At 33.2% G+C, this 21,619-nt stretch overlaps 1 protein-coding gene across 1 annotated transcript in view; it reads right to left on the reverse strand.

Moving 5' to 3' along the window:
* Positions 1 to 21,619, reverse strand: part of BRIP1 (BRCA1 interacting helicase 1) — a 201,871-nt gene that overhangs the window by 138,358 nt on the left and 41,894 nt on the right. The window contains exons 7-9 of the mRNA XM_036911125.2: positions 12,681 to 12,971; positions 7,322 to 7,543; positions 5,060 to 5,259 (exon numbers count right to left, since the gene is read on the reverse strand). Of these exons, the coding sequence (XP_036767020.2) occupies positions 5,060 to 5,259; positions 7,322 to 7,543; positions 12,681 to 12,971 (713 nt within the window). The remainder of the gene's footprint in view (positions 1 to 5,059; positions 5,260 to 7,321; positions 7,544 to 12,680; positions 12,972 to 21,619) is intronic.

Consider the following 21,619-nt stretch of genomic DNA (forward strand, 5'->3'; position numbering starts at 1 on the left):
CTTCAAAACAAAGAAAGTGACAAGAGACAAAGAAGGACATTACATAATGATTAAGGGGTCAGTCCAACAAGAGGATATAACTGTTATAAATATCTATGCATCCAACACAGGAGCATCTACATATGTGCAAAAAATACTAACAGAATTAAAGGGGGAAATAGAATGCAATGCATTCGTTTTAAGAGACTTCAACACACTACTCACTCTGAAGAACAGATCAACCACACAGAAAATGAGTAAGGGGACAGAGGCACTAAACAACACATTAGAACAGATGGACCTAACAGACATCTACACAACACTCCATGCAAAAGCAGCAGGATACACATTCTTCTCAAGTGCACAGGGAACATTTTCAAGAATAGATCATATACTAGGCCACAAAGAGAGCCTCAGTATATTTAGAAGGACTGAAATTGTACCAACCAGCTTCTTATATCACAAAGGCATGAAACTAGAAATAAATTACACAAAGAAAATGAAAAAGCCCACAAACACATGGAGGCTTAATAAGATGCTCCTAAATAATCAATGGATCAATGACCAAATAAAAACAGAGATCAAGCAATATATGGAGATAAATGAAAACAACTCAACACCACAAAATCTGTGGGATACAGCAAAGGCTGTGCTAAGAGGGAAGTATACTGCAATACAGGCCTACCTCAGGAAGGAAGAACAATCCTGTATAAACAGTCTAAAGTCACAATTAATGAAACTAGAAAAAGAAGAACAAATAAGGCCCAAAGTTAGTTGAAGGAGGGACATAATAAAGATTAGAGCAGAAATAAATAAAATCGAGAAGAATAAAACAATAGAAAGAATCAATGAAAGCAGCAGCTGGTTCTTTGAGAAAATAAACAAACTAGATAAACCTGTAGGCAGACTTATCAAGAAAAAAAGAGAGTCTACACACATAAACAGAATCAGAAATGAGAAAGGAAAAATCACTATGGACACCACAGAAATACAAAGAATTATGAGAGAATACTATGAAAAATTATATGGTAACAAACTGGATAACCTAGAAGAAATAGACAACTTTCTAGAAAAATACAACATTCCAAGGCTGACCCAGGAAGAAACAGAAAATCTGAACAGACCAATTACCAGAAATGAAATGGAATTGGTAATCAAAAAACTACCTAAGAACAAAACTCCTGGACCTGATGGCTTCATCACTGAATTTTTACCAAACATTTAGTGAAGACCTAATACCCATCCTCCTTAAAGTTTCCCACAAAGTAAAAGAGGAGGGAATAATTCCAAACTCATTCTATGAGGCCAGCATAACTCTAATAGCAAAACCAGGCAAAGACACCACAAAAAAAAGAAAATTACAGACCAATATCCCTCATGAACATAGAAGCAAAAATACTTAACAAAATATTAGCAAACCAAATCCAAAAATACATCAAAAAGATCATGCATCATGATCAAGTAGGATTTATTCCAGGGATCCAAGGACGGTACAATATTAGAAAATCCATCAACATCATCCACACATCAACAAAAAGGACAAAAACCACACGATCATCTCCATAGATGCCAAAATAGCACTCGACAAAATTCAACATCCATTCATGATAAAAACTCTCAGTAAAATGGGTATAGAGGGCAAGTATCTCAATATAATAAAGGCCATATATGATAAACTCACAGACAACATCATACTTAATGGCAAGAAGCTAAAAGGTTTTCCTCTAAGATCAGGCACAAGACAAGGATGCCCACTCTCCCTACCTTTACTCAACATAGTTCTGGAGGTCCTTGCCATGGCAATCAGACAACCCAAAGAAATAAAAGGCATTCAGATTGGTAAAGAAGTCAAACTGTCACTCTTTGCAGGTGACATAACATACTACATAAAAAACGCTAACGAACCCACTCTAAAACTACTAGATCTAATGTCTGAATTCAGTAAATTTGAAGGATACAAAATTAATACACAGAAATCTGTTGCATTCCTATACACTAATGATGAATTAGCAGAAAGAGAAATCATGAGAAAAATTCCATTCACAATTAGATCAAAAAGAATAAAATACCTAGGAATAAACCTAACCAAAGAAGTGAAAGACCTATACTCTGAAAACTACAAGACACTCATGAAAGAAATTAAAGAAGATACCAATAAATGGAAATGCATCCCGTGCTCATGGAAAGGAAGAATTAATATTGTCAAAATGGCCATCCTGCCTAAAACAATCTGCAGATTCAATGCAATCCCTATCAAAATAACAATGGCAGTCTTCAAAGAACTAGAGCAAATTGTTCTAAAATTCATAATGGAACCATAAAAGATGCTGAATAGCCAAAGCAATCCTGAGAAGGAAGAATAAAGCTGGAGGGGCGGTGGATTAAGCTCCCCAACTTCAAGCTCTACTACAAAGCCACAATAATCAAGACAATTTAGTACTGGCACAAGAACAGACCCATAGACCAATGGAACAGACTAGAGAGCCCAGATATAAACCCAAGCACATACTGTCAATCAATATATGATAAAGGAGCCATGGACTTACAATGGGGAAATGACAGCCTCTTCAACAACTGGTGTTGGCAAAACTAGACAGGTACATGCAAAAGAATGAAACTGGATTATTGTCTAACCCCATACACAAAAGTAAACTCAAATGGATCAAAGACCTGAATGTAAGTCATGAAACCATAAAACTTTTAGAAGACAACATAGGCAAAAAACTCCTGAATATAAACATGAGCAACTTTTTCCTAAACGCATCTCTTTGGGCAAGGGAAACAAAAGCAAAAATGAACAAGTGGGACTGTATCAAGCTGAAAAGCTTCTGTACAGCAAAGGACACTATCAACAGAACAATAAGACATCCTACAGTATGGGAGAATATATTCATAAATTACATATCCCATAAGGGATTGACATCCAAAATATATAAAGAGCTCACTCACCTCAACAACCAAAAAGCAAATAAGCTGATTAAAAAATGGGCGGAGGATATGAACAGACAGTTTTCCAACAAAGAAATTCAGATGGCCAACAGGCACATGAAAAGATGCTCCACATCGCTAATTATCAGGGAAATGCAAATTAAAACCACAATGAGATATCACCTCATACCAGTTAGGATTGCCAACATCAAAAAGACAAGATACAACAAATGCTGGCAAGGATACAGAGAAAGGGGAACCCTCCTACACTGCTGGTGGGAATGTAAACAAGTTCAACCATTGTGGAAAGCAGTATGGAGGTTCCTCAAAAAACTAAAAACAGAAATACCATTTGACCTGGGAATTCCACTCCTAGGAATTTACCCAAAGAATACCAATTTTCAGGTTCAAAAAGACATATGCACCCCTATGTTTATTGCAGCACTATTTACAATAGCCAAGATATGGAAGCAACCTAAGTGTCCATCAGTACATAAATACATAAAGAAGATGTGGTACATATACACAATGGAATACTACTCAGCCATAAGAAAATAAACAAATCCTACTTTTTGCAACAACATAGATGGAGCTAGATGGTACTATGCTCAGTGAAATAAGCCAGGCAGAAAAAGACAAGTACCAAATGATTTCCCTCATTTGTAGAATGTAACAACAAAACAAAACTGAAGGAACAAAACAGCAACAGACTCAGACTCCAAGAAGGGACTAGTGGTTGCCAAAAGGAAGGGGTTTGGAGATGGTGGATGGAGAAGGAGGGAGAAGGGGATTTAGGGGCATTATGATTAGCACACATAATGTAGGGGCATCATGGGGAAGGCAGTATAGCACAGAGAAGACAAGCAGTGACTCTATAGCATCTTACTACACTGATGGACAGTGACTATAATGGAGTGTTGGGGGGGAACCTGATAATATGGGTGAATATAGTAACCACAATGTTGCTCATGTGAAACCTTCATAAATTGTCTATCAATGATACCTTAATAAAAAAATTAAGAAATAAGAAAGTGAGAAAGGTTTCTAGGTCTTGATATGGAAAACCTCTAAAATATATTAAGTGAAAAAAGCAAGATACAGGAAAATGCATGTATAGATCACAGATCCTCTAATTAACAATACTTACATTACATTGTATACTTAAAAATTTGCTAAGAGGCTAGATCTTGTATTAATAGAGGACAGAAGGAAACTTCCAGAGGTGATGGATATGTTTATGACATAGGTTGCCGTGATAGTTTCATGGATGTATACTTATCATGAAACTCATTAAGTTGTACACATTAGACATTTACAGCTTTGTGCATGTCAATCAAACCTCAATAAAGTGGTTTAAAAATATATTTTTTTGGTTTAAAATGGAGAAGATAAAAAATTGTATGTACAGGAAATATGCCATCATTTTGACTAAAAAAGCAGGGATAAAAGAAAGTATTGGCTCATATATGCATAAATATGCATGAGTGATAAACTTGTCCTGGAGGACAGGAACTAAGCAAATGGGGGTTGGGGTGGGGAGGAGGTTTTTACAATATAAATTTGTATACCTTGTCTGTTCAAACATGTTCTGTAACATTCAAATTTTTAAAAAAGAATACTGTGAAGGGAACAGGAAAATGTTGCAGTAAATGGAATGGGATGTAGAGTCAGAGGTGGTTTTTTCTATGATAAAGGGATTCTAGATCAACAACCTAATGTCTAATGAAAGGGAAATTATCTAATGTAAATTTAAATCTAATTAGTAGTAAATCTATTATTTTAGAGTATTCAAATCTTGGTTAACTGGAACTCATCAAACTAGAATCCTACCCAAACTGGAGGATAAACAATAAATTAAAGCCATAATCCAGGATTTTAAAATATTAATTAAACATGTTTAGTTTATGTTTAGCCCAATGTCCTATACACATTCTATGGGGCTATTTATATTATCCTGTTAAATTAGGAATAAAGTTCACAATTACTAATTTGAAAAATCAATTATGTTCATTATTATAATTTTTAAACAAAAGTCTGACTAACCTATTATAAAAAGTTTAACTAGCAAAGAACAATCCATTTCCCAAATAGCTGGTCAAAAGCTTACTAACTGTAAAATACTCTGTCATATATAACAGAGAAGTGTTCTTACTTAATGAGGCTATAGCACACAGCTCGTAGAGGTTCATGGTCTTTCTTCCGTATATTATTGTTGACCATACTATCTAGTTCATCTCGAGCAAATCGAAGCTGAACCTCTGTTACACTGTAACTTGCTGATTCCCGGGCACAGTCCTCAATGTTATGAGCTTCATCTAAAATGACAACTTGTTCTTTCAGATTGATATCCATCTATAAGATAAAAAAATTTCCCTGTAAAACATTCAGCAAAATGGGTTTAACAGCAGTAGGCAAGATACTTCATTTAAAAATTCATAGTATAGGCCAGTATTAGAAGTGTAATTACATAAGCAACTGATTCTGAGTCTTAAAATTTTCAAAGCACTAAGGCCAACCATCAGCTCAGTGTTACAGGGTTTGCCATTTTACACTCTCAAAAACTTTGCAAACCTATCAATTAATAATATGTGTTAAGAGAGCCTGGATCAGGATACATACAGCTGGCTACACAAAGCGGTATAAAAATCCCACCATGAAGGAATCACCAACATAATTTAAAAAGCAGAATGAAAAAACCTTTAACAATAAAATAACAATACAAGACTCAAAAGACTCTCAAAATACTGATATAATGTGGTATGTATCTGTTCCGTTTCAGTCTTTCCTGCAACCCTTCATTTTGAAAATTGTTCTTCCCCTGCTCCCGTGTTATGTTAGTAGGACTGTTGTTAATCTATTAATCAAGGGACATCACCACTCTCACCACATGAGCAGACTCAGAACCTAGGCTTGTCAATTAAATAAAGTATTCCATCCCTTTGTGGTCACAGTGATTGGTTCAAGAATGGATATGAGATCCAAGCTAGGCAAATCAGAGTACTTTTGGGGACTAATATGAGATCATGTTTTTTTCCGTTAGCTAGCTGGTGGTTAAATTTGTTCCCACTAGCAAGAAGTTGCCTGAGAATAAAGCCATCACACCAAAGAGTCAGCCATTTATTTTCTCTTAAGCTCTATTGAAGCTGGGTTTGTGTCACTTGCAACTGAGACAATCCTAACACTAACAAATGTCACACAGCAGTTGCTAATGAGTTATTCTGAGGAAGTAGTAATATACAGAAGTCTAAAGATGACTGAGAAAGAAACATGGAAGAGTAGGAAATATACAAGGGTTTAGAAGACAAACAGGATTTGGATTGGATAGACAACAGAGAGAGTAGGGAATTTCAGTATAGGTGTCATCAAAAGCAGAGATATAGGAAATAACAAGGTACCCTCAAGGGATTGTGAGATAATTTCTGAAGGGTTCAACTTGGGAGTTTGTAGCAGAGAAGGCGGAAAAGAGAGATTCAGGTCAGACTACTGAGCATCTTGAGAGTAAGCTTAAGAAATATGACTTTATTCCATGAGCAAAGAGATTGATATTAAAAAGTAATATTAAGAAGACTTACTTGGCATTGACACATACAGCGGCTCAGAGGAAAAAGACCTAGCTAAGATGCAGCCAAACAAAAGGAAGGATAGTAGGGGTATGGAACATAATGCCTATTAACTTCAATCTTAAAGAAGTAGAAAGTTGCTGAGAGTTGTACAATCAGAGCTAAAGAAAGGAATAAAAAAAGGAATACACCAAATTATTCACTTTTTGTTTTATGCTGTAAGAACAGGATGTCTCTGAGAAGAACCAAACAAATAAACACAAATGCTGTATCAAAACTTCTCAAAAGCTCACAAGGCATAATTTGCATAGTATGTATATTTTCCCAATATAAGTTCTTCAAAATATAGATTCCTCACATAAATGTTTTAAAATAATTCTTTCTGACTATTCATAAAGGGGAAGAGTGATAGCTATCAAAGGATCTCGAAATTTTGCCCCCCAGTGGGTATTTGGCAGTGTCTGGAGACATTTTTGATTGTGACCACTGCAAGGGTGCTCCTGGCACCTAGTGGACGATACCAGAGGTGCCGGTGAACAGCCTACAGTGCACAAGCCTGCGCGCCACAAGGGATTATCCAGTCCAAAATGTCATTACTATCAGAGTTGAAAAACTCTGCTACAATCCAACCTCAGTACTAGGTACTTAAAAGTACTTACTACTTTGGAAATTAAAATGACAAAGTCTAAAATTCAGGTTTTAATACACCTTAGAATAATATCTGTTCATAAGTTTACATATATATAAGGCAAAAAATAAAGCAAAAGACATTAAAACATCTAAAAGCTTTTACATTTATCACTTATATCCCAATGAAGTAGGAAAAAAGTTCTGATTTTTACATATCTACTCACACTTTCTCTTATTTGTGCATCTAGAAGATAGTTGTAGGGACAAAATACTATGGCAGCATCTTTTATTAGTTCTCGTGCTGTGTAGTACGGGCATGCCTTTAGTTTGTTCCCCAAGCTCACGAGTTCTTCTATATCCCATGCCTTGCACATCCCTTGGAGAGTTTGTAATGTGTGTTGATCACTAATTTTATGAACACCATGATAAAAATAGCAGGATTTGCCCTAAAAACAAATATGCATAACTGAAATGTGAATCAATCCTGAAACAGAAGAAATAAAACAAGTTTATCTCGGAATTTTAGGAACATCATTAAAGCCAAAAGACAGAGATTTTACAGGAGACATTACACCATATATACAATCACAACCATTTTAAAGAAACTAGATTAGCTCAGATAGAGCTCAAGATCAGGATAGCTCTAGATACCCCAACTTAACTTGAGGAAAATATTTTTTAAATTGTTTGTTTTGCCTTTGTTCTCATTAATGTGATATTAGGCAAAAATATTTCTGGAAGGATACATAAGAGCAATGGTATCACTGGTTGCTATCAAAGATGAGAGCTAAGTGACTTAGGGACAGGTGTGGGAGAGATTTTTTTCTCTACAAATACTTTTGTACCTTTTCAGGTGGAGTCATGAAACAGTATTATTTGATCAATTGCAAATAAGTGAAAAGAAAGGAAGAAGGGGAGGGAGGGAGGAATGACCTAGGGGAAAAAATAAAATAAAGTATGAGTGTTCACTAAAAAATATTTAGAAAATATGAAAAACAAAAACCTAAGTTATCTATAATTCCATCACACAAGGGATGTACTATTAACATTTTGATGTATTTCTTTTCCTATTTCTTGTATACATCTGTATATATGAAAATATCTCCACAATGTGACCCAGTATTAAAATAATTTGAACATAGCAAATTTTCCCCGGACATTGAGGATTATTAAAAATCTAGCCACAATAAATAAACATTTTTTGCAAAACTGGGATGAATTCTTTTCTCACAGTCTATTCTATTTAAAATCCTATTGGAAATATTTTCTCACATCACTAAGCACTTTTTCATGGTTGTCATATAAGCACACTGAATTAATATGCATAGTTGATAACCCAGTTTCACTATTATTGAGCATTTAGGCTGCCAATTTTTGCCTTATAAAGAATGTTGCAATGAGCACTCTCATGCCTACTTCTAAATATTTTCTTAGTATACATTTTTAGAAATTGTATTATGGAATCAGAGAATATAAAGTATTTTTAAGTTCCTTGAAAACCATTCTACCAAATTATCCTCCAGAAAAATGTATACCATTTTACATACCCTTTTTCCACACCTTTATCAACACTAATTTTATCTTTCTTCTCTTTGCTGATTTTAAAGGTAAAAAATAGAATAATATTGTTTTGATTTGTACCTTTTATACTTTCTAGCATGGCTTAGATTATACTGTAGGAATATTCAATTTTCAACAGCAATTTGCATTTCTTTTTTCATGTACTATCTAATGTCCTTTGCCATTCTATTATTGAAGTTAAAAATGGGATTAATATACACTAATCAAAAAATAGTATATTTGATAAAACCCAGTCCTAGCAAGGCTGTATCATATCCTTATTTAAAAATGTATGAAATTAGTAGAAGTATAAATATACTATTAGAAGTATAAGCTACCTCTATTAAAAGTACACAGGCAATTTGTCAATAGCTACCAAAATTTTAAATTTCACCATTAATATGAGTATATATATATATATTGTACTATTTAATAGCCAAACTGGAAATAAACCAAATTTCTACCAACAAAGAACATGTTAAATAAATTACTGTAAAAGCATACAAAGGATACAGTCCTTAAAAAATGAGTCAGATTTCTCTATGTGCTGATGTGTTTAAAGCTTTTAAAAATATATATACATACAGATTATTGTAACAAATACATATTTTAAATGTTTTGGAAGAATACACATAAAACTTTACAGTAGTTTCCTTGAAGGATTAAGGGGATGGAAAGAACTGGAAAGAGAGAGACCTTCTCTTTTCATTTTATATTTTTCTATAATTTTGAGTCTTCTAACCACATATATGCTATTTCTTTTCTTTTCAATTGACATTTGGGACTAAGTGGTAGAATAATGGGCCATTTTAATTTTCACTAATTCTGTGTATCTATAAAAAAATTAAATGTCATTTTGGAATCCAACACCTTTCCCAGTTTGCTGTCCTTAACAAGTAAAAAACAATTATTTTACATACATGTTTTTTTAACTATGAACCATCCAAAAAGCAAATATATGTTTTTAAGGCATACATATATCATTATATACACAAGAGCACCTAGAAATTGCTAGAAATGGAGTAAAGAGCAAAGCATTCTTCATAACCTATAGAACAGCAGCAAATCCAAGGACAGCCTGATTAGCTGGGGACAAGCTCTCCTAAAGCTTTGTACTCAGCCATGTCAAGAGAAGCCACTTGTTGGTCCTCCAAGGTATTGAAAATGAAAATTGGGAGGAAAGGGGTCGCCTAAACTTCTTTATTTAGTTCATTTTCTATATTATTTTCACTTACTTTGTCTAATCTCTACCCACTTCTTTTACTGACCTTGCTTTGTCAACATCCCCATACCATAAGGCTATCTTTTTTGTTTCTAGTGTAGCCAAAATAGCAATGGCTAGGAGTTAAAGAACTTGACTCCTTTCCTGTTAATTAGTTGTCTGACACCGGGCAGGCTTTAAGGCTCATTTTTCTCATGTGACTAGGCATCAAAAGAGTAGCTGAACAAGAAGCCTTTAAAGGTTCCTCTGATCTACCGACTATACCATTTCTAAGTTTCCTTCCAGCTCTAAAATTCTATGATTCTAGAATCCAGAGACAGGTGGACATGTGCCAAGTATCTTTTATACTGAGTTTGATACAGATTGAGTTTAATAATATAACATTCACCATTTCTTCATTCCAAGTATCTTACTATTCTGAAAGCTTATATTGGCACAAAATAGTCACTAAGGTGCCTTCAGAGACTATGATTATGAACTGTTAAGTCTCATCTTAACAAAAATTAGTCTCCCATAACTAAAATAATTTTTCAGAATTATTTCTGGAGCTATTTAAAATTATCTTAATTGAAACAAAAAGTAATTAATTAATTGAAACAGGTAAGTAAGTGCATTGCTTTTTCAGTACAGGAACACTTTCGTAAAAGAAACAATGAACAAAAAAACACGTGCTTTCAGATCAAGCCAAAAAATCAGAAAGCTTACACTTTAAGGGCACTTAGAATGTCACTCCTGTGCAGGCTGATAGCAAAACCAGAAAAGCTCATCCATTTTAGCAGTGTAACTCAACCCTGAGGGGAGCCTGTCAATTGAAGTGTTATCATGCTTTAAACTCTTTTTCACTCAAACTGTCAGTTATCTATTTATCATTTCGCTGTGCTAATTCAGCCATAGTAAACATGGACACCTACAGTGACTTTGTAATTGGCCCTCATTACAATACCAAATTACTCTGAGGGCTTGGGAACAAGGAAAAGTATGTTCAAATGTCTATGAGCTAAGCATTCTTAGGCAGAACTAGGTCAAGACTAACAACCACAAGAAGGTTGTTAAAAAAAATCTTCAATTCTTTTTATCACTAATATTAAAAAATAAAAGACTTGTTTACTTTAAAACAGAAACTGAAAGCCAATGAAATATTCTGAATATTCAAGTCTATTGGATTACTTCCTCTCTTTACATGATTCAAGGTTATGAGAGTAAAGATCAATTGAAAAATATAACCAGTGCTGCAGGATTCTAGAGGATTACATAAAATAAGACTATTTGCTTTTAATACAATCTAAAATTTTATAATTGCTTTTACCAATGGGATAACAAATACATAACCAATTACATAATAATTTTCCCAAAAATAAGTGAAAAGATAATGACAATGCCAGCAAGTCTTCTTGCATAGACTGCAGGCAAAAACCAAATTTTAAGTATTTGAGGAATTCAGTAGATCAGTTTAGCCACTTATTTTAAGAAGTCCACTTTAGCACAAAGTATATGGGGTTTTACCATGACAAGACTTTTCTCTATTTTACTATTTTTTTAGTATTTGACTTAATATTTTCACTTCCCTTAAAGAGAACTTTTCAAAAATAATGAAGAGATCTCACAGTTTCACAGTTATTATACAGAAACAAATATGAGCATAGAATTTCAACACTGGTTTTGGTTCAGTAATTCTGTGTTCTCTCTCGGGCTTGTTCTGAACAAGTCACTTAAGTTTTTCCACTGATGCCCCTTAGTCTTTATACTTTATATTCCCATGTTTGAATATCTATTGAAACATCTTTTGGTTATCCCCAAATAAAGCTTGAATAAGTTTCAATTTAACAGAAGAAAGCATTGAGAAAGAAAAGCATAATACAAAATAATTTATTCATATTATATGGTTGCAGGTGATATGTCAATTAAATGAAATTTTAGGGGCTACAGCTCAGAGCGTTTTGTATAGAACCAACTCTGACAAAACACTGTTTTTTAAAGATAGAATAACTTTCAAAATATATCAATATAACATCAGTCATTTCATATTATCAATTTATGTTTACTGGTAATTTCTGGGTGTAATTCCAGACTTGTAACTTCAATTTTAAACTAGTTATGAAGTTTAAACTAGTTATCAAGCCACTATACAGACTACCAAATTAATATTGCCAAAATATTATTTAGAAATCATAGGTCTTCAGTAAGAAAGATTTCTCTATTTCCACTTAGACCAAATTAATCTTATTCTAGGTTCCCTGGAAAACTTCAGAATCACCAATGACATATCTTTAAAGTTAATAATTCAATACAGGTTTTCTGAAGAAGTATGTACTAATTAGAATTCTGAGACAAGATAATCATTTTATTTCTCATCTATTTAAAAAACGTTTTAAAATTTGCTCAGTGCCTAAGTAAGCTATCTTCTTTTGAAGTTTTTAAATATGTAAAATGTATTAGTTAGACCTAATTAAACTAAATTATTTAAATATTTTCTTCTCCTCATATGACATCATCCATATTTGACTACTTTCTTAAAAGAAGAAAATAAGAAGACATCTGACTAAAACGGAAATTAATTTCAAGGAATTAAATACCCCAAGTTTTAGGACCAAAACCCACTTAAATTTTAAACTTCAATAAGGATTTTCTTTTGATAAAATTATTTTTCAAAAAAATAAATTATTAGTGATTAACTTGATTTTCATAAGTTACTTGATTATCGCTGGAAATGTACATATAAAACAAAATGAACACATAAAAAATTGAGTAATTTGAATCTTTTCAGTCTTATTTTTTCTTTAAAACAAAATAGCTTTACTCACATTTTTTCCATCCAGAAGTTCCATGCACTTGTCATTTCTGTTGAAATTACCCACTGCTTCAGGATGGACACAAGTATGATCCCTGCTTGAAAGAATAGTCATTGGGACCCCGGCATATGCTGTCCTCCGGAGCTCTCTAGTAATTTGAGCAATCTGCTTGTGAGTTCGTGTCCCAAAATATATTTTGGGTATCTTGGATTTCCCCCCATGATCCTTCTTAATGGTATTTGAAGAATCTTGACTGTTTCCTTGCTTAGCAGAACAATAGCACTTAGAACAGTGACCAGGAGCCTGTAACAAAGGAAAAAAAGATAACTGTCTGGACTACCATAAAAAATGTTATCAAACCTCTCATGGAATCAGAATATATAAATGATGAATCACAAATGCCAAATAGATATTCCAAGATATATCACCTAAAACTTGCCATTAAAAACTACAAATACCATTTTAAATTGGTTTTCATTCACTTTTAAAAGTTATAAACTATGTTTTCCTACTTGCATTGCTTTCTAACACATCATTCCAACTCTCAGATCCAAATGTTTTAAGTACATTTTAATTCTCTTTCATTAATTAGAAAAGATAAAATGGAGGACGGTTTTCAATTCTGCTTAGGCTTCAAGTGTACTTGTGATATTATAGTTTAGAGCTGAAAGTGCCATTTTTGTTCACGGTATAGCCCATTCAAATATCCTATGTCAATATTTTAAGAAGCATTTTAAATATAGCTTACAAAAGAATATAAATATCAAGTTGAATCTAATGTATCACTAAAAAAGTAAACTATTCTCTAACAAAGGTATGAAAATGAATGCAAATTATTAATATTTAATAATGAAGGCAGGTTGCTTGTGTCGAACAAGTCATCTGAAATTCAATTACTTGTCATGGAATGCAAATCCATCAGTAAAATAATCATTCAGGATAGCTTTTCATGGACAATTTCACTGATAATTCATTTTCAAAATGAAGATGGCTATATAAATGTCTCCTTAAACACATCATAAGGAACAGCAAATATATAGTCTAATATTTACCTGATTTTTCTCTCTTGTTTCCAAACACTCAAAAATAAAAAAGTTTAAGGATATATATTAAAACCCACGGGTTCTTATTAACTACCCCCTTCTCAACCTCAATTACTACACAATGAGATGGAATACAGCCTCAACTAACAGAAATACTGTGAAATGGTTAGTTTATAGAAGTGGTCACTGACAGGGGAAAAAAGCTAAATAGCAAAGTAGCTTAAGAGAATTTGTACTGGAGAGCTTTATTTTAGTAGAATAAATACACCATTTAACTGAAGATTTTTAAAAAAATTATAATCAGTAAGATTAGCCTTCATAAACAAATGCTAAGTCATAGCATGTTACACCACAATACTGGGGATCAAGCTGTCTTTTAGCCTCAACTCAGTGGAAAAGCAAGTTCAAATTACTCCCAGTATCACTCAACCTTGTCTGCCATTAAATATTACAATACATGATAGAATGGATGTAAACGTGACCCTTCTGGAGCTGTCACTCACTGGGATAAAAGGTTCACTGATGTGCCAAATAAACAGTCAGTCAAAGCAGATAAAGTTACAGCCATGCTGGAATTGTTACATTCTCCTCTCAGGTTGCCAGTAACAGCAGATTTCATTACAGAGTGCTGCCACATTAAATAGCCAGTTCCAAATATCCTGCCTTCTATATTGAATAATTACTTATTCACTGAAAGGATAAAAAGAAGAGTTATGAATGGGGCTCTTGTCAACAGTGAGGCAGGAAACAGCTGACACTTGGTTTATGTTACATATGTTGCAATATCTAACAATTTATGGTCACACAGAAAATGGAATGCAAATTATATCACGATTTTTCTGACTGAATTCTCTTTTGACCTTTGCAATGATCATATTAATTAATTAACAGAGTAAAAGAATTAAGGTAACTCTAGGTAGCAGAATTAGTTTACTTTTTTTTCATACCTTCCATCTTCTCACTCAATTATATTATTTCTCTTCCCTATAATAGTTAAATCCACTCTATTAAAATGTCAGGGCTCAATACATTATTATATATTATATGGATATATTATATCCAAGCATAAAGTAACCCAATAAAGTGGTCTTTTCTCAAGGCCTGGGAAAACCTTTTGTTTTTTTTTCTAACTGAAGTATAGTTGATATACAATATTATATTGGTTTCAAGTACACAACACAGTGATTCAACAGTTATACACATTAAATCCTCACCCCAACTAGTACAGTTACTATCTGTCAGCATAGAAAGATGTTACAGATCCATTGTCTATATTCACCATGCTGCACTTCCATCCCTGTGACCAACTCATATTATAATTGAGGTTTTTCTGTCTCTTTATCCCCTTCACCCATCCCACCCACCTACCCCAACATCTTCCTCATGAAGTGACCTGTGGAAAACCTTTTTAATGTAACATATTTTCAACATCAGTTGAACAGTTCAACAACCAAAAATTCCAGAATATAAATTTACAAAACAGTCAACTCCCCACCAAAAATAATTTAGTGTATAACTTGCACACCTTCCTACGTATGTAAAAATATCTTCCATATATATTTTTTCAAATAAAAAGGGATGCTATTATACAGTTTTATAACTTGCTGCTTTGTAATCAAACTTACTTTAATTTTTAAAGAGGCAAATCTGGCACCAATAATCTTAAAAAGGACCTGCTTATCTTGAAGTGTTAGGCTAGTACTTGGGTTAACAAAAGCAAAAGATTAAGAACTAGCTTCAATAAACTTTTTTCCCACTAGAGCAGCTTTATTGAGGTACCTTAAATTTGTTTTTTTCACTTCATAATTAAGATAATTATAAATCATAGCTAATTTTATATTAAACATGTTTTTGTTTGTTAAGTTTTAAAGCACTCTGAAGTAATTATTCCATCTATGAATTCGGGACTGAGTTATCCAAAGATGGTTTTAGGTGAGTGGTTGGGTAAGAAGAGCAGAAAATGGAAATCAAGAAAGTTGATTCTTTATCCTTTGCAATATTTAAGAAGAATTATTTTTCAGAAGTGATCTTCTATTGAAGTTTCCATTTAAAGGATTTGGTACAAACTATTTGAAGATGGAAAAACAATGTGGTAATAAACAGATGCCTCAAAAAGATATTTCCAACAAAAGAATTATTTGTACCAAAATGAGCAACTTTCAATTCTGAAATAAAACTAGAGAAAGAATCCTGAAAACAGTAATGTTTCCTTTTAAAGGATTTGGTACAAACTATTTGCAAGATGGAAAAAACTGAATGTGGCAATAAACAGAGGCCTCAAAAAGATATTTATTTACTAACAAAAGACAATTATTTGTACCAAAATGAGCAACTTTTGATTCTTTAATAAAACTATAGAGAAAGAATCCTGAAAACAGCAATGACAGAAGTCATAATATCCTCCAGTCCAATTAACTGGCTGACACTTCATGGCCTCTCTCTGAAACACTTTGACCTATGGGTCTTGAAACAATAGATGAACAAACTTAAAGAATTTTGTGTCTTTCATTAAGTAATTTTCCTGCTAACAAATGACCAGGTTTATCTTCCACAGGGATGTTTTCCTTTGGCTTTTGCTCTTTTAAGTTGTATACAGAGTATTAGGAAACTCGAGAATAAATTTAAAAAGTATTCCTTCTCATCCAATATACCTGAATGTCAAAAAAGCTAGAACATATGGCTCCCCAAACCTGTAACCTTAAGACCTATAAGGGGGTATACTGAGTGGCAGAATCAAACTTTTTAAGAGATGACTTCTCCCATAGCTAGAAACTATCAATAGAGTCCTTTTACTTCAACAAAAGGTAAGAAAACCCGACTTAAACAATAGCAAAAAATCTATTATCATTTAAAGAGAAACAGAGATATGTGTGGGTGTGACCACTGTATTACTTCCATATACAGGAGTCAATCGTTTAAAAATAGATTTCAAATCTATAATAGCCAAACTGCTCTTAGAAGGGCAGCAACCAATTTTTACAAAATTTTGGGTCTAACAATTTCTATCTATTCTTTCTTGTCCTAGTATATAGAGACATATACCTAAATTTTTTCAAAGGATGAAGAAAGATTATAAGAATTGAACTGAAAGAAAAGCCAACTTCTAAGTCCTTGCCACTATTCCTTTCACAAAGCTGTAATTAGTTCAAGTAGATTAAGATACCACAACGTCAATCTCTCAAATTTCATAACTTTCTCCAACTTTTCCCAATAACAACAAAGACTGCTATGCTTAAATACTTGAAAAATAAAAATGAGTATGGTGATTAAAATTCTCCAATTAAGAGGCTCTTTAGAGCAAGTGTCAACAAACTTTTTCTGTAAAGGGCCGGAGGGTAAGTATTTTAGATTTTGTGGCCCAGAAGGTCTCTGTCCCTATACAGGAACATATCTGCATGATCCCAAGGAAGGATTTCTTAAATAGTACACCAAAAGCACAAATGACTGAAAACACCACCTCAAGAAATGTAAAATTTCTATTGACAAAGACACTCCCCTTAAGAAAAAAGGTAAAATGGAGGACCAGACTGAGAAAAGATATTTGCACTGCATATAACAAAATGAGTTATCAGTAACATGTACAGAATTCCAACAAATCAGTTTAAAAAAGATAAACCCAAAAAATGGCCAAGAACAAGAAAATCATGAAAAGAAAGGCTGAAATGCCAATAATCATCAGAAAAGATGTGCAACCTAATGCTCAACCTCATTACTAATTAGGAAAATGCAAATTAAAACCATAATTAGATTCCATTTCACATCCACCAGATTGTGTGTCAAAAAGGATATGAAGCAACTCTCATACACTAGGATCTTAGTATAAAATGGCACGTTCACTTTGGAGAGCAAATTGGTGATCTAATGAAATCAAAGATACATAGACCCTTTGACTCAGCATGACACTGTTAGGAATACATGCTAAAGAAACTCTTATACATTATGACAGACACAATAGGGATATTCTTTACAGCACTGTTTTAACAATGAGGAAAACAAGCTAAGTGTAGCAACAGAAGAATAGATAACAAACTGGGATTTTTTTCATTCAATGAAACATACAATGAAAAATATTAACCAAGTTGCATATATTAACCCAGATAAATATCAAAAAACAATGTTGAACAGGCTTTTATTCTCTCCAGAAAAATCCAAATTGATGATAGGAATAAAACTATAAAACTTTTACACAAAGAATTAGGAATCCCCACTACGGTAGATAACCCTTCGAGTAATGGACCTGAAAAATGTTAAAAAGTGCTTCAAAAGAAACCTAGCACAGCAAATACAATCTATTCTGGTTCCTCCTCAGCTGCTTAATTCCTAGCAGAATAGCTTTCATTTTCATCCCACCTAACCAAAATTTTCACCCTACTTTATTAGGAAGTGGGTTCTTAATTTAGGTCCATGGACTGTTACAGAGAAACAAGTTTGAGATCGCCCAGAAACTACAGACACAATTTTGTGTGCATTGCTACAAGCCCATAACTTTCATCAGGTGCTCAAAGAAGATTCTGACTTATTTGGGTGATGGCTTTATTCCAGAATTTATGTCTGATTTTATAATGGAAACCAAATGGAAATAGCATTTTCTTTATAACCAACTTGGCCATATTTATTCTGTAAAATAAATAAGCTGATGATCCAAAGAAGATAACTTCACAAAGCTCCCTCCATTGCTTATAATTTCATTTCTCTTTTCATGTTTGGTGATTACCTAACATTATAATTCTAAAACACCTAGTTAGTTCATTAATGTTTATTTCTAATGCCATTTTACAGATGAAAAAAGTAAAATCTAGAAGAGTTCTTCCAGTTGTTACAAAATACACGATAAACTTGTGGAGAAGTTGGAATTCATTAACTTAAATCTTAAAACAAGCTTTAATAGGATCATTTTCATCTACCATTTAACTTGGCAAAAAAGCAAATATTGCCCTTTTTACTTCAAAACATCACATACATAAAGAGCTAGTGATAAAAAGCCAATGAATGTAGAATTATACCATGATCTTTGAGGCATAGAAAGTTTTGAGAGTTTATTGTTAATCTTTATCAACCATTTGCTGTTGTCCAAGCCATCTGAACAGGTACTGAAAGCCTGTTGTGCAAAATCTCACATAAGCACACACTCTAGTAAGAGAGCAAAAGTGACATAACTATACCTTTTCGACTATTCTTTTTTAAAAATTCAAACAATAGTAGTACTCTATTGCCACAGTTTCATGATTAAACTGCACAAAGCAGCTGTTTATCCACTCATAGCAACCAGCGGGTGAACCTGATTCAATATTTATCACAGGCTTTCACAGATCACTGCTAACCAAGCAAACGTTTTAATTAAGCTGGAACTCACTTCAAAGAGCTCATTCAAGATGTCAATCAGCAGGTAAGGGATCAGATACAGTGTCAGGTGAGAGTGTGTAATACAAATCCACAACTTTCTTCATCCCATCGCTGTAAATTAGCCTGCTCTAAAGTTCAGACTCTGATTGTAACAGACTGCCAGTCTCCTGGAATGCGTAACTGAAGTCACTCAAATTCTATTGTGAAGGTTGTAAGCAATATGTTAAACTGCAATGGGCTAGCACATTAAGACAGATCTTTTTCACGGTTGTTTTTTGATACCATAAGTGTTTGTTACCCTACTCTCCACTTACTGTTTACTTTCTTGCCTAGTGTAAATGGGAATTCCTTAACACAGTTGCCCCAGTTTCTGAAAAGTTTATGTTTCAATAGAATTAATCAAGAAGAACCCAAAGTAATATAATTTTTTTTTTTTTAATAATTATTTTTTATTGAAGGGTAGTTGACACACAGTATTACGAAGTAATATAATTTTTTAAATTATAGATCATATTGTATAAGAATTCTCAGTTTAAGTACAGACATATCATAAAGATGACCAATCTGTTACAAAGCAAAAAAAATAATAATAGCACTTTACCCAGATATGACGGTAGCAATGAGTCTCCAAGTATATAGTGCTAAGTCACACTGACCAACTTCACTACACCCAGAGTGTTTACAACAACAAACAAAAAAGAACCAAAGGAGACAGGCAAAAAGGGAAAGCATTTCCTTAGAGAAGAATGCCACATAAAAATGGTAAAAAGAATGACAGAATTTTAAAAATCATTCTGCAACTCCCATACAACTGATTACTGCAAGTGACCTAAATGGATGCTTAAATCATTGGGTGAAAAGTTGTTGGGGAACAAGGTATTCACATAGTCTCCAGTTATCACCCCACAAATTAATTATTAATTAGAAAAGAAAAATGTGCCTTTATAATGGAGATCTGGCAATCACCAGTTTAACTATATGGTCACACTGATTTAGTGAGACAAACTGACATCATGTATCTCTTGATGTGATATAGTAAGAAATACACTTAGTGCTCTTCATGAACAAACTACATGTTTACAAAACCCAAACAATCAAGACATGAATCGTAAAAATCCAGGAATACAGAAACTGTGGTAAAAAGACACGTTATTTAGTTGTAGAAAATTAATCCAACTATACACTTGTGATATGTACACTTATATATTTCAAAAAGGCTTTAAAAAAATCCTATCCTTGGGATTGCAAGAGGTTTGTATTGTCTCCTTTACGGCATTTTGGTATTTTTTAAAATGTCTACAATGAAACTTTTAAAATTAGAAAACAAAGCCATCCTGTGACAACATCTTCTGTATATTGAACAAAATGTTATAAACAAAACCTACACAAACTAAAGATTTTTGCTGCATTCATGTGCATTAAAAGCTTCTAAAGAAGCACTACTCCAAAGAACTTTCTGTGATCATGGAATGCTCTGTATCTGCACTATTCAATGTAGTCGCCATTAGTCAGATGTGGTACTGAGCACTCAGAATGTGACTAGTTCAACTGAGAAACTGTATTTTCATTTTAATTAATTTAAATAAGTAGTCAAATATGGCTAGTAGCTACCATATCAGGCAGCATAGATTTAAAATATCACCATAGATTCTAAACTAAATCTGAAAAATAAAATAAGAAAACCCAAAACATTTTAGAAAAAGGGCAAGAATGGCATATATTCTTCTATGTGTAAGAATTTAGTGTATATGATAAAGATGTAGTAGATATCTCTTGAGACACATGTCTAACACTTTATTCTGAAAATATTTCCTCTTTCCTGAAAAAGTGTACCTAGTATTTACATTAATAATACATGACCAAGCCCAGACACACTCCCAGGCATAGTAAAACCAACAGATTCATTTTCCGAGGAATTTTTATTTGGAGCACTGAGACTGAGTTGATAAACTACAGAGAAAAGGCCAGAACATTCTGTAGACTTTAAGGCTTTTGCTTTAAGATGTCACAGTAAGGTCATACAAAAGAGGATAAGTATCCAGAAAACCCATCTCCAAAAAAATAACAAGAGAACTCTGAAGAGAAAGGCAGAGAAGACATACTTGAGGGGCCAAAGAGAAGAGAGAAGCTGCCTAAAAACTTTTGAGGTCCAATAAGTACAGTTGTATTTCCTCCTTAATCTTTCCTTGAGGAGGCTTCTACTTCTTCAAAAGTACATCACATTTGGCTGATTCAGGGGTTGAAATTACCATAGAAATAACAAAAGAGAATTTCCCTAAATTGACAAAATCTCTTGAGTCTTTAATGTAATAAAATACACTAACTACCATAATGAATGAAAAAAACTTCACCTAAACACTCAGCCGTAGGAAATAATATACAAATTATAGAACAGCCATTCCACATTGAAGTCATTAAAAGTGATATCAAAAAATATTAATAACATAAAAATATAATCCTGATCTATTATCATAGAAAGAGATCATTAGACATTAATAGACTCCTGAATAAAGCAACAATAAGCATATACTACTTTGTGTTATTCCTGAAAAACAAAAAACATTG

The sequence above is a fragment of the Manis pentadactyla genome, chromosome 4 (assembly GCF_030020395.1).
Source record: "Manis pentadactyla isolate mManPen7 chromosome 4, mManPen7.hap1, whole genome shotgun sequence".
NCBI classification, from domain to species: Eukaryota; Metazoa; Chordata; class Mammalia; order Pholidota; family Manidae; genus Manis; species Manis pentadactyla.